The 14,956-nt window shown below is 42.1% G+C and overlaps 1 protein-coding gene across 3 annotated transcripts in view; it reads left to right on the plus strand.

The window, feature by feature from the left end:
* Window positions 1-14,956, plus strand: part of LOC141000778 (contactin-1a-like) — a 68,436-nt gene that overhangs the window by 43,250 nt on the left and 10,230 nt on the right. For all 3 annotated transcript variants that reach the window (XM_073471610.1, XM_073471608.1, XM_073471609.1), the window contains exons 4-15: window positions 1,937-2,063; window positions 3,381-3,559; window positions 3,925-4,020; window positions 5,010-5,216; window positions 7,948-8,047; window positions 8,564-8,745; window positions 9,006-9,130; window positions 9,612-9,729; window positions 10,041-10,188; window positions 11,422-11,549; window positions 12,148-12,320; window positions 13,211-13,334. In XM_073471610.1, the coding sequence (XP_073327711.1) occupies window positions 1,937-2,063; window positions 3,381-3,559; window positions 3,925-4,020; window positions 5,010-5,216; window positions 7,948-8,047; window positions 8,564-8,745; window positions 9,006-9,130; window positions 9,612-9,729; window positions 10,041-10,188; window positions 11,422-11,549; window positions 12,148-12,320; window positions 13,211-13,334 (1,707 nt within the window). The remainder of the gene's footprint in view (window positions 1-1,936; window positions 2,064-3,380; window positions 3,560-3,924; window positions 4,021-5,009; window positions 5,217-7,947; window positions 8,048-8,563; window positions 8,746-9,005; window positions 9,131-9,611; window positions 9,730-10,040; window positions 10,189-11,421; window positions 11,550-12,147; window positions 12,321-13,210; window positions 13,335-14,956) is intronic.

A 14,956-nucleotide genomic window follows, 5' to 3' on the forward strand; every position in this document is an offset into this window, starting at 1 on the left:
AGACAGAGAAAATAGAACGAGAATGTTAGAGGCCTGTTTGTGTCTCCAGGCAGTGGGCCTTATGTGGCCTGCTTTAACACGCCCCTTCACCATCTGTCACATCCCACATTATAGGGAAAGGAATGGAACGGCACCAGTGCTCATCTCTCTGAGTTACGGTCCAACTGCTATTTCAGCACTGCACCAGAATCTCAGCAACTCTCCTCCGCCAGCCCATCCCACATTTATATTTCATATTTACATGCAAAGCATCTGACACTCATGCAGAGGCATCTAAGTGCAACGGTAAAATAGGGTCACTATCGTCCCTTTACTCTAGTCATCCTTGTGAGTTTCATCCCTTAGTTTCTTTTTCCCTTTGCTCCTTTTTCTCTTTGTTCTTTCTCCCTTGTTCCCAGAACATAGTTTCCCACTTAATTTGCCCTCCATTGGCCCCACGATTGCTCCATTTATAGTATGTTTAATTCTCTCTCAGCCAGCAGTAATTCAAAGTCCTTGGGATTTGCATCAATGTCAAGCTCACACACGGTTGGCTGCTGGAGTGTGTGAGTGGGAGTGGATCCTGTCTCTTGACGTCTTAATTGCTGCCTCCTGGTTGGCCGTCCTGTTGCGAGAGTGGTACAGCTAACTTGCTGGTGTGGTTACAAGTCTGTCTTCATGCTGGTTAGGATTTTGAGATTTTTAATTCCTTTTGCTACTTTATAGCAGAGGCAGATTAATATGCATCTGGTTCACTGATGTTTAACCACACGGTGTTCCAGATTACTGTAAAGGATGTCAAGCATTCACACACGTTGGACAGCTGGAATGTATCTGATTCAGCTTTACTTTACTACTATTTTGCACGGACCAATCTTCCTGTAATTGAGGTGGTAAATAGAACTGAAAATGCAGTTTCAGATGGCAGAACAAAATGAATCAGAGTGTCTTTTGTTCAGGTTTCTAAAGGTTGCTCACTGACAGTCAACATGACATTGGGAGAGAGTTACTCCTAAGCGCCGATGCAGGCCTGGTTGGAAGGATCGAGCCGAAGCAGGATATTACTGTCTGAAAGAGCGAGCTTCTCCCTATTGAGGTGTCAGCTGCGCTCTCTTAGAACTCAGAGACGCAGGGGAATAACACACATGTGCGCACACACACGTTCACATTTGTATTCCTGCAGTCACCTACACCCACTCTTGATCTGAGAGAATAATCAGCGTTTGAGAACATTTCACCTCATTGCTTATTCATAGCCTGGCATTGTGTTTATATCTTATTCATGCCATTGCTCGTGATGTCTGTCTGTTTTAATGAGTAATCGGGGCTAATTGTACGTGTGTGTTGACGGTGTAAAAGGCAGATTGAACTGAGAAAGGCATTTTCATCAAGGGGACTCGGTTCTCCCTGGATTTGCCAGTGCCTCACAACGCTGACGATGAGACATGCAGTATGAAAGGGGGTTCGGATTATGCTAAGTCACGTTAGCATTTTCAGCACCAGGATTTGTATTAGCATGTAACAATATCATATCCACTGGCAAGAGATGAATGTGTCACTGTGGTTTGGCACCTGAGTGAGCACATCTCTGTCATAATTAGTGTGATGGTGTGATTTGGAATAAAGCAGGGGCTTATTACTCTGCATCACGCCTGAAAGAGAGTTTTTGTGAACGCAATATTTGATTAGTTAAAGCTACAACAGGATTTCTAGAGGTGTGTGCATCCGTCAAAACCACAAACAAGGCTGAAATATTAAAAGGCAGGTCCACACACAGAGTCTAGTCGCTATGTTTTTTATTGGTCTTACATCTGAACCATGCTGTCTCACTTTTTGATGGAACTGCCCCAGAACTGCCAGACATCCGCCGAGCTCTAACACATTGAAATGTCCTGTTTGTAAGTCCGACCCAGCTTGTTGTTATTTACCCCAGTCTCGTTTGTTTTGTTGTCGGCAGACGAAGCCACAGGTTACGGGCCAGTGTTTGAGGAGCAGCCGGTGGAGACCATCTACCCTGAGGAGTCGCCCGAGGCAAAAATCACCATGAGCTGCAGGGCCCGGGCCAATCCACCTGCCACATACAAGTAACATATGTTTCCCATAAACCCAGTCTCATTACTGCCCGCTGTGCATTCTGTGTGTCTCCCATAGCTCACCATCTCCCAGGCTGTGTTCACACGGGTTTAGGATCTGCCCGTTAATAGCAAGGTCACAAGGATATTTGTCTGAATATCGATGCACCTAAAAGGCAATGTGCAATGTGTGTGACCATCCAGCAGTGCATGATTGGGTGATACGTTTTCAAGCCGTTCCCGAATAATTTTGTTGTCAAACAACCTGCAGAACTCATTTTGTTCGCAGCAGATGCTTGTTTTTTTCCTCATGCTAACAATAATTTAAATGACAAAATATGACACGCCAGGAAACTTAATAACAAACAAGACGTTGCTCCCGCACCAGCAGCAACAGAGCAAACAGCACTGCCACCGTGTCTGCACCTCAAGGACATTATACATAGTCCTAATGGTGATTTGGAAATATATAAAAGCTCTGCCAATTGTATTGTGTTGAACATGAAATGATTTTGTCATGATTACAATGAAAGTATTGAAGCTAAAACATGATGAAGAGAAACAGTTAGGATCAAAGTGAAGAAATCAATCAGTTAAAAAGTGTTAGGTAAGCTGAGGTTGAGAAAGTCTCATGAGGACAGTGCAAATATATCACCAGACCATCGGTCATTAAACGGAGAAATGAGCTAAGATGTCCTTATAAAGAAATAAATCAGAATCAGAATCAGAAATACTTTATTGATCCCCGAGGGGAAATTGCTTGCGTTACAGCTGCTCCCATTCAAAGTCCCAGAAATATGCACTGATCATGAAATAAGCCACTGTCCACAAGTATGATGTGCTCATAGTCTAAGAGATGTGAAGGGGGACCAATAAAAAAAAAAAGAAAACTAAAATGATAAATGAAACTGCTTGGCATCCCCCAAATCGGTTTCACTGTCAGTGAGCCTGGAATTAGATGTCAGTGTTAAGTGTTTGAGAGGGTTCATGTGCAGTACAGTCTGCTAGCCCTTTCAAAACATGAACTTTGGCATTGCTTTTATAGAAAACAGCGCTCAGTTTTTGAATTCTCTGTAAATTCTTATACTGTGTGCACCTGTTATTGCAAGAAAGGGCAACTGTAAAGTAAACTGGTCAGATTTAGCCTTGAAGGGCTGAATGTCAGTTGTTTGCCACAGAGCACTTGCAATTAAAATACTGCATAACACAACTTACCCGACAAAATTCTCCTTATTGTCTACTTGATGTTATTTGCTCCCATATCATACTTGACTTTGACTGCTTTGATAATGCACCAATGATTTGACCTTAACTGTTTCCTTGTCGCAGGTGGATGAAGGACGACATGGAAATTGACTTGAATGCGGAAGACAGCCACTACAGTTTAGTGGGAGGCAACTTGATCATCAGCAACCCGATTAAAACCCAACATGTGGGAAAGTACTTCTGTTTGGCGAGCAACGTGTACGGCACAATCATCAGCCAAGACGCCTCGGTTCAGTTCGGATGTAAGTGGCCCAGATGAAGCCCTGTGCACAATGTGATGATGCACAGTACCGTGCAGAATCAGCTGAACTACTCCGGAGCTGTACTTTCATGCGTATTAAGCGCAATGCAATTGCGAGGACAGCTGGGACAAATCATAAGTGGTGTGCAAAATGGCGTGCAATGTGCAAATGGTGTATGATCTAATTTCTTGATGCCACCAAGACTAATGTGCTTTTTTATTAAAACTACAGCTCAATTCAAAAGCAGTTGTTGAACTTTATACAATCATTTAATGTATAGTGTAGATTTTATGGAAATGAGCTAGAGGAGATATATGAATGTGTGAGCAGCTCTTACAGTTGATTTTCGTCTCTGCCTCTTTCAGACCTCGACCTTTTCTCGTCAGAGGAGAGGGAGTCGGTTTATGTCAAAGAGGGACAGGGGGCCGTGCTGCTCTGCGCCCCCCCACCGCATTATCCAGGTACAGCATGTGATGAGTGTGTGAGTGCGCTTCTCCTGAAGTGTTCCTACAAGATTACGCTCAACCTCCCTCATCATGCAGCATTAGCATCTGATTGATAAGTGGGTGGATGGAACAATGCCACAGCAGTTAGCACTGCTCCCTATTTTGATATCTGGTCCTTCTCTGCGTGGATCTTTTAATGTTAGTCCTTGATTGTGTGGATTTTCTCCTCTGTGTGTCACCCAATCAGGTAAATGAAAATGAAAGTTTGACTGTGAATGTGATTATTATACATACAGCTTTTTTTAATCCTCGTATCCACATTGAGGTTTTCATGAAACTGATGAACTGAATATGAAATGAAGTAAGGATATTTTGTCCCTGTGGGGCTGAGATTGAATTGCCCTTCTAAATGTCCTTTAAGGTATAAAAATAATGACATCACTGACTCTGTCACTGTCTCATTATCAGTTTAAAGCTCTTCTCTCAGATTGCACTCATCCCCATGTTGGGTTTGCTTGTATTCCCTCATGAGTATACAAAAGGACGAACATAAGATTTTTCATCAGTCTCATATTTAGTTCAGGCTAATAAGTCCTTTACAAGGGTTGTTGTTTGCCTTCTTTTCTTTTACAGTTATGTGGCCTCATTTTATTTTGCTGCTTTTCCATTTCATATGCTTTTCATATTCATGCTGATGCAAATCAGTCTGAAAGCGGTGTTAAGTCTCTCTCCATAGCGTCAGAATTACCTCAACAAGCCAATATGCTTAGTATGCCTCTCAGCAAAAGGAATTATAAGATTTCATCTGAAAGGTCAATAGATGCTTGAATAATAAATCCCCCTCAGCGCCCAACAATTGTGCTATTTTTATTTTGCATGCATTCAGATTATTCAGACAGAGTGAGCCAGCTTCACACCCAATCCCCTCGGCTCTTTCTGAAGCTTTTGTTGTGTCCAGGGTCTTGATTGACACATGACGTTTTATCGTGTCTCTTTCTGTGCAGCCGAGCTGTCATTCCGCTGGATCCTCAATGAATTCCCCACCTTCATCCCGCTGGACAAGAGGCGCTTTGTCTCCCAGATAACGGGTAACCTTTACATCTCCAAGGTGGACTCCTCGGACAGCGGCAACTACTCCTGCATCGCCTCCAGCCCGTCTATATCCAAGAGCGTTTTCTCCAACTACATCCCCCTCGTACCTCTGGCTGAACGTTAGTACCTCACTTCTTACGACCCATTGTCTGTCTCTTTTTTTCATAGATTTTGATTACATTGACACAGTTTTGAGATTTCGGCTTTCTTCAGTGTTAAATGACCCACAAAGAAGTCAAACTCTAGGTTGGTTTAATTATCCTGTACCACACTGATCACAGTAGGATATTATAGGCCACAATAATATTTGCAATGCGCTGCTATTAAGGCTTCTTACTCCAATATGTAAAGATTTATTGAGTTTCCATGTAAGTTCAATACAACCTTGAATTACAACAAAGAGATTGAGTACATGTCTCCCCAAAATGTCAATGGGTACCATAAAGAAATCTCTCTTTTACCAGGAAAATGAGGTGTGGCTATTGAGAAGCAGCTAAAGTGGTTCTTAAAGAGATGAGATTCAAAAATAGGCTTGAAGATAAGAAGTGACTCTGCCCCGGCTGCAGCGAAATACTGCATTGATTTTCTTCTCCCGTCCCTGCTGATTCACCATGTTTAATCACAACAGTGCTTGTTTTGAATGTGATAAGGTCGTGCCACTGTTGTTGACTCTTTAAATGAGATTTACAGGAACAAATTAGCTCTGGAGTCGACTGACACGGGAACCTTCTTTAAGACGGATCTGGCATGTTATGAAGCACGAACTAGAACATGAACAGCCCCCGAGATAGAAAGCAATGTACTTAAGTTTGTTAATGCTCCACGTGTTTGTGTGACCATACGTAAGAAGTACAAACACAAAACTACACGACTATTTTAACATTTTTGCTTGGGGGGCCTTCCCAGAATCCACCAGTTGTTCCGTTGTTTGATCTTATGTAACTTTGGCATGCTTCACCTGTGGCGGATGTGTTTTAAATAGTAGTAAACACAAACTAGAATGTTGTGTCCCACCAAAGAGGTCAGGATTAGAACAGGGCACGGCAGTTGTTTGGGCTCTCTCATGCATACGTGAGTTATGAGATGCCTTCTGGGTATGACGTGGCCTGTATTTAACTCTAACTAGTTTTTGTGTCTGTCTGTGGAGGGGAGTGCATACCTTTGCATTTTGTTAAGGCTTTTCAAATGCCTTGTGTGTGTGCAGTTAGGATGTCATGGTTGTGCAGGATAAGCCCTTCTAGGTTTTCAGAAACCTGGATGCTTCCTGGAGGGCTCTTCCATATATTTTCTTATTGGAAAACGAGTATTATACAAACGTTAGAAAAACGAGGTGCAAATCTATGTTCCAAAATTGTTTTTCCCCTTTTTAGGTGAGAAATACAACGACACCTCTGTCCAAACCCCCCACCCATCCCAAACTCTCAGACAGAGACAGAGAATACAATCATGCATACGAAAAAAAACTAAATAAAATAAATATAAGACACACAAAAAAATAAATCAAATCAAACAGTGAGGAAAGTACAATAAGAAGGATGCTCAATGTGCTTACTTTGAAGAAAGGATGCATTGGGAATCCGTTGGAATCCAGAGATGTGAGAGTATTTACAATGAGATAAAAGGCTGCCTTATTTTGTAGAAACTGCCAGATGAGATATTAAATTATTAAGCCAGGGTTTAGAAGAAAATGGATTTTGGCTTCTCCAAAATAACAGAATATGTCCACGGGCTATGAATGAGCAGAAAAGCAACAGCATCAGAATCTTTGTAGTGAGACTGGCTTGTTTAATGGCTATCAAGGGGCAGGGCTCTGTTGTGATATTGATGTTTTAGCCCTTTCGTATCAAAGAAGCAAGACCAGACCTCAGCTAATTTTGGACAGCAAAAAAAATGAAAACAAACACAAGTGTGATCTGCTGGTGATAAGTCACATCCATCACAGCTATCAAGTATCATGCATCTCCCATAGACTTCAATACAGCTGTCACAGCAGTCTGGCACCAAAGCAAGATTCAGTGGCGTAATGACCCTTCCTTCTTTTTTAGGTTCCTTGATTGAAACCTGGATATATAAGCATGTGAACACCTTATTCAGAAATCAGTCTCTGCAAAATGGGCAGGTGTTTCATCAACTGGAGTTATGTCAGTAGCTAGAACAAAAACTTTTTTGTTGTATTTATGATCTAGGCTGAAAAACAAGTGCAAGAACACCAGAAACATAAATTATGCATTTTATTGTTGCCTCCATCTCAAGCTATCTGTCTTACTGCTGATCAGAAGACACAAAATTAAACCACCAAATGATCTGGTGCTGTAAATTAACTGCTGAGGTAGATCAGTTGCTACAAAATGGCTGAGATGACGAGAAATCACAGACGCATGTGATTCCACTCAGTATACTGCAAAATCTGTATCCCTGTCACACCAGAGAGAAAATCAAGTTTTCATTATAAACTGCAGACTCTTACGACTGAGGCTGAAACAGACAAACCCAGTGGAAATGTGCCAGGACAACTTCCTTGGATAATACAAATACAAGCGACTGACATAACCCATATATGGTCAAAACCACGGATACAGGTGTGCATGTAAATATAGTCTTTGTGTTGCTAACCTAGAAAATCTTGTCACATAGTGTTTTTTGTGTGAGTGTCTCAGTAGGACATCTGAGTGAAGCTGCGTTTACAAAAAAGTGTCTTGTTGTTTTTCGTTTGACCCACTTAGGTAATACTAGAAGAAGAACAAACATGGCTAAAATGATCACTAAATCATTTCGAGTCGTTCAGGCTTAGCAGCGAGAAATCGTTTTTACACCTGAGTCATAATTCTCATCTGTTGTTATTCCTCTCAGGTCCCATCAGAAAATACCCCGCTGACCTCAAAGTGAAGTTCCCAGACACCACTGCTCTGGTGGGGCAGAATATCACCTTGGAGTGCTTCGCTTTGGGGAAGTAAGTGCGAGAGATCATTGATTTGCCTCTGCTTGTTGTGGTGCACCGTTTGAAATGTGCACTGTTTCGACTGCAAGATTTCATAAAAAATCTAGTAGAAGCTGAAGAGTCTCATCTTCTAGGTTTCTAGTTTCGTAAAATTGGTCTCAAAGGACAATTTTAACGAATGTAAATTAAGTTTTGGAGGCTTCTCTGGGCAGTAAGGAATAAAGGTTACTCTGTTATTACTGGGGCATGAAATTACTCAATTTAAATGATGCAGTGACTGTTTACAATTCAAATACAAGAAATGTAAAGTAAGAGGGATGTATCAGTCTCTCAAACACTATATTTGTTCACCCCTAATGCATATTAAAGTGATGTTTGCTGTAGCCTAGACTGCCTTAGATCCTCGTCTATTTACTGAGCTAAATGATTTATAAAGCATGTTTGAGAATGAGGACGACTTGAGCGCAGCGGTGCATCACAAGTTGAAGCCTGGCTCGTGTGTTATTTTTCTCTCTCTGCCCTTCCCAGCCCCGTCCCTGAGATCCGCTGGAAGAAGATAGACGGACAGCTGCCAACCAATCACGAGGTGCGGATGGCGGGGGCTTATCTGCGCCTGTACAATGTACAGTTTGAGGACGGCGGCACCTATCAGTGTGAGGCAGTGAACTCAAGGGGAAAGGACTACCACACCGCCCGTGTGTCTGTGGAAGGTAAGAAGTCAGCCTTCCCCCCCCAAAAAAAACATATTACAGTATTTGTCAGCTGTATTCTCAGCTAAGCTCACTCTGCGGGGTAAACTCACCAGCCCCTTGTTTTTATCAGTACATTTTCTCAGGTTTTTCTTTCTGTTTTAGATCTAACACCTACTCCAATGCCTCAAGTATCACCCTGTGTCATATATTATTCAGCAGCTTTGTAGTTTTCTTACATTTTCCCCAAACACTGTAACTTTGATTTTGCTCATTTGCAGCTTTCCCTGAGTGGGTGGAGCACATCAGCAGCATAGAGAAAGACCTCAGCAGCGATTACACCATGTCCTGCATGGCCAGTGGCAAACCTAAACCACGCATTCGCTGGCTGAAAAACGGAGAACTGGTAATATTCAAACCCATAAATCTTTATTGTCCTATAACTGAGCAGTTATACACAGCCTCCTTGGCAGCTCTGTAAGGTCTCTCAAAACCTGTTTCAGTGTGGAGCTCAGGGTTGTTACAGTAGCACAGCAGTGACAGGAAGCTGGCACTGTGGGTGCGCATCATGTCAGGAAAAAGTACCTGTTGTTATCGAGCCAGTGCCAGCATGGGTTGTGTAACCCACCATAGAAACAACTGTCATCAGGCCTGAAATATACCCATGAGAGAAGCAGGTGCAGTAGTGACAGCAGAGTGGGGGAGGCTGTTTGATATATGTGTCTGGATACATCATTATGCATTAATGAACTCCTCTCCCAGTCAAATGATCTAATTATCATCTGAACCCCGGTGAGTGTCAACAATCAACAGTTTGATTTCTAATCCTTTGAAATGATGAAATGCAGAATGATATTTTAACGTCCCACTCCTGTTATTTTCCACAGCTTGACAGGAAAGAAATGAGGTTCAGCAGCTTGGCTTTTGACGATTCAGGGATGTACCAGTGCATAGCAGAGAGCAACCACGGAGTCATATATGCCAATGCAGAGCTGCGTGTGTTTGGTGAGTAACACTTTGGCCACAGCCGCAGCACAAATCACTGCATCAGAGATTTAAAGGTCACGTTTCGAGCTGACTCATTGGAGCTCATTGGGACATACGGAGCGCGATGTCAGATTTTGTAGGAGAAAAAAAAAAAATCTTTTTTTTTAGCTGAAAAATAAGTTGAAAGTGTTTCTAAAAATGGACAAATTTAAACTGGCATGTAAAATATGTCAGATCAGAACACTAGACATTTTTATGAATGTGGAATGTGTCATAAATGTATGCATGAGTGCAGTTTGTGATGAATAATCCACACTCCCCCTCCTCAGCCTGTGCTCCCACGTTTGAACACAACCCAGTGAAGAGAGTCCTGGCAGCTAAAAACGGCCGCGTGGTGATCGAATGTCGACCCAAAGCGGCTCCAAAGCCTACCTTCTCTTGGAGCAAAGACACTGAGCTGCTCTCCAACTCTACCAGGTGAGCAGGCTCTAATGAGATGGCACCCTTTGTTTTGTCCTCTTATCTGTGAATCATACACGAATATGTGTTCAGTCAGAGAGGCTGTTTTATCATGGCACAGTTCTTTCTTTGTAATATTTAATGAAAATATTCGTCAACCTTTTTTTTTCTGTGACTGTGAGACATATCTGGGTCATATTAACACAAGGACAAGTATCTGGATTTAAAGACGATCCCCTCAAGAGTAGAGCGACACATACAGTACAGTGATTTTGGGGTTAGTGGATTAATAGATCAGTAGATCGAAAGAGAACTATTTTGATAATCAATCGATTGTTTACAATATTTGCTGGTAACAGCTTCTTAAATATAAGGATTTGATGCTTTTTTGTGTCATTTATGGTAGTAAATGAAGAAACTTTGGGTTTTGGACTGTTGGCTCGACAAAAGAAGAAATTTGAAAACATCACTTTGGGCTTTGGAGCATTTTCCACAAATGTTATTTTAGAGACTAGATGAAAAATAGATTTATCGTGAAAACAAACACTGGATTAAGCGATAATAAAAATAATTGTTAATTGCAGCCCTAGAGCTATTTAAACTCCCTAAATCTACTGTATATGCCAGACAGATCTTTAGTGTTGTTTGTCAGTGAGCACTGCTTCGCTGTCTGTCACTGGTTGACATTAAGCTCATTCTCAAGCTCATCAGCGTGGACAGACAGGATGTGTAAACCCCTGCCTTGTGCTCCTCACTGACAAAACAAGCCTAATCGGTGAGCTCTAAGACCCCCAACTCTTTCCCCCACCCTGCATACCCCCACGCACCACAGTGGGACTCATAGAGGAGGAGCACCGGCCAAATTACTATGCAGCATATGCCTCACTAATACGCTCCATGGCGGCTGTCTGCGTGAGAGTGGTAGTGGAGTAGTGACGGGGCAGCTCTATTTTTCATGCATGAATATGAAATATGCAGAGAAGAATGAATCAAACATTGTTGCCTTGGCTTCAGCGCAATTTAATGTTGCATCTTGCTTAGTAGTTTTAAGATCACACACCTTTCTCTTGGAAAACCATATATCCATTATGGAACTGTCAAACTTTTAGAGTACCCTCATCATTTTTCATCACCCACATATTCATGGAAAAACACTCGCTGGACTCTTGACCTTCATATTGTGCTGAATATTTTATATCACACAGCTCTATCTCACCAGTGTGTGAAGAATTCACTCTGGTTTCTCCTCAGGGTGTTCATCTGGGAGGACGGGAGCCTGGAGATCCTCAATGTGACGCGAGCAGATGAAGGCAGGTACACCTGCTTCGCTGAGAATGACCGGGGCAAAGCCAACAGCACGGGCTCTCTGCTGGTTACAGGCAAGTTCTAGCTAATGAACTTAATTAAAAAATCTCTTTATAACCTCTTTTTTGTAATGTTTCTGGGGCAGTTGGTGTAGCTTTGACTGATGTTGGCCTTCGCTGCCAATCATCCCTGTCACTCTCAGGCCTAGCAAACAGTCCTGACCTCCAAATGTCTGCTGTTGTTGAATTATGGTCCTCTGAGCAGATTGACAGTAGACAGACTACTGGTAGAAATTCACTCACTCCCCAAGGACGGTGGCATGTGGGGATTGAAGTCCCCATACTGTTCAATGAAAGATGAGTTGAGGACTTGAGTTATGAACTTGTTGAGATAGTTTGATTGAATAGCGAATAACACAGTTGATATGAGTTTTGTGCGTGTCATTTTCTTTCTGTCGACATGCAATCTCAGCTGTCAACCACTTTCAGTTTTTTACAGTTGAGCTCCGGTGATGCTGGATGCACAGCTCTTTTCTGCCCTCTTCTGGACATTTGGGCACATTGAACAATTCTACCCCTGTACACCACTATGTGTGTCTACAAAGACATTTCATTTAAGTCATTAACCTGCGCTATTGTTCTGCATCACTCATTCTCCTGTGTTTTCCCCCAGAGTCCACAAAGATCACCTTGGCACCGTCCAACTCTGACGTTAAAGTGGGTGAAAACACCAGGATGCAGTGCGCCGCGTCACATGACAGCTCTCTGGACATCACCTTCATCTGGTCCCTGGATGGACGCGTCATTGACCTGCACAAGGACAGTCAACACTACGAACGCACCCCGGTTAGACATCATATCAATTATTTTCAAGAGAAACAAACATCAATAATCAAGTTAAATTGATATCCCCCAAATTTGCCCTAACTGCAAAATCTCAGCTCCTGCCTGGAGTTCGTCCACATCAAATCATATTTGAGGTTATGTTGATGTCTGTAATATTTTTATTGGAGTACCTTAAATGGAAAAGTACAGCCTTCTTTAAATGACTCTAAAATCAATTTCACATTCCTTCCCTGAGTGGAATAGTGCATTGTAGATCTGTTTAATAGCAATTTCCGCTAACATCCATTATAGTTGACATGACCTACAGTACTCCCTCTATACTGCAGCTCTAACTGCAGGTTAGTGGTTAACATTTCCCATTTGTCTCTCTGCCCACTAGGAAAGCACCATATTATGATTGTGATTGATGATTCCTCATTTTTGTACACAAGGAGGATTTTCCCCTCGTAAAAATGGGGTCCAGTTCCACTTAATACTGTTTGTCTCGTATTAAGCAGCAAGTTCGATGCAGTCATGTATTTTTTTCGAGTGCTTTTTCATGATAGTAACAGTGAGAGTGCTGCCTAGAGCAAACACAGTGCGCAGCTTGTCATTTCTTAACAGGAGAAAAGGTGATAGACCTTTATCTGAAGCCCGTGTCCAGCTCCCTTAATTGGATGCTCAGGTATCTCACTCCCTCCGGTTCTGCCGAGTTCATAAGTAACCAAAATTATATATCCTTTTTTTTATTTTTCAAGATGAGTTTCAGGCTGAGACAACTTTCTAACATGATAAATTTGCTTTGACAAGCACACAGTGGGAAAGCTTTGCCTCATGATTTAAGATGTTTTGCTCACTCCTCAGTGACCTGTTCTCATTCTTTTGATCTGTTTTTGTTTTGTTTTGTGCAGAATGGAAGCTCAAACGGCGAGCTGCTGATCAAGAACGCCCAGCTGAAGCATGCTGGACTCTACACCTGCATGGCGCAGACAACCATCGACAATGTTACCGCCTCTGCCCAGCTGGTTGTGAGGGGTGAGTCATGAGTGGTGCAATCACAATACGCATATTCATAGAGTCATCTGACTGTATCTGAAAACATATTTTCTCAATCAGATTCTTACTAGGAGCATCAGGATCCTACATAATACCACTACTCACTGTTAGTTTTGGTTATTTTGCATGAGACATTGGGAAATTTCCATGTCACATACTTACTCACATGCTCCAATCAGAATTGGGTCACATTTGCATCAAAATGTGACCTGTGACGTCTATTAAAATGAGCACAAGATTCTTGAAGAGGCTCTGTGGAACTTCTGTGTTGTGCTGGAAGCCGGTCCAAACTAATGTTTGCTACTGTTGCTCTCTGTAAGTGGAGCGGAGAGAGGCACTGAGACGAGGCACTCGAGAACGTGCACAAAGTCACATCATTTGGACTGTCATGGAAAATCTGATCCAAGTCCTTCACAAAAAAATCTACAGTCCAGCAGCGTTTAACAACTTCAAACAAATCGTCCACAGACTTGTATAGACAACTGACAGAGACGGGGAAGGTCTTATTTTTCATGTCACATTACAATCGGCTCACATATGACCAATAAACAAGTGATTAATGCATGTGAATTACTATAGATTGTTACAAAGAACACGTTTAAATAAGTCTGCAGTTCATCCTTATTCTTAATATACAGCTAGGAAGTGTTTGCGTGTCAAAAAACGAGAGAGGAAACACAGATAGAGATAACACAAGTACTGTATGTTCTCCAGCACGAGTTTGGAGGGAGGAAAATCTCTCCAGAATAACCAGACCGTAGCCTTTTTGCCAGATAATCTGTCAACCCCGAGTCTCCACACGAAAAGAAAGTGAGGGAGAAAAAACAATGGGAGGAAAGGCCCAAGTGTCCTCATGCACAAGAAAGAAACACACACTCACACATACAGGGAGCACTAACTATCTTCCACTCAGAAAAGGTCAGCCAAACCTGTTAGGAGGTCTGCTTAAAGATGACGCATTTAATTACCATTAACTGGCCGCAGCCTTTCTGTAAATGCAAAAAATCCAGATTGCATTTTTTGGCTATACTGTATGTTTGCACATTGTAGATTAGGTTATTATAATCCCCAAAAAGTCCAGGCAGGCAAAATAACTTGGAAAATAAATTAAATAAAAGTTTTTGCAGGAAAGTTTGTCATTTTAAGGGGGTGTTAGTAACAAGCTGTGCTGTCCATTACAAGACACATTAGTGGAAGTTTTTCGATTTTATTGACTGTCAGCTCTCACTTTGTTAAACTGAATGAAAAGCACTTTCTGTAAAGCGGTGAGAGCTGCTGGCATTACAGGAACTACTATGTTTATGGGTATGAGTTGTGTAATGCCGTGTGATGAGTGTCTGATGACTAAAGCGTGTAGGACATCATAGATTTCTATCTTTCACCACAATATTTTGATACGGAGCACTGCTGATTTCAGGACTTGTTCTTCCAGCTTCATACAGATTTCAACACGCACAAAATCAACCCTGCCAAACGCTCACAGTGCTCTGTCTGTCATTTACTGTATTTCACCTCCTGGATGATTCATCAGGCTTTGTTTTCACCCTCCACTTCCTGATGAGTGAGAGCTTGCCTTACAGCCCTCCCCCCGGGTCTTGAAA

Source organism: Pagrus major, chromosome 8 (assembly GCF_040436345.1).
Source record: "Pagrus major chromosome 8, Pma_NU_1.0".
Classification (NCBI taxonomy): Eukaryota; Metazoa; Chordata; class Actinopteri; order Spariformes; family Sparidae; genus Pagrus; species Pagrus major.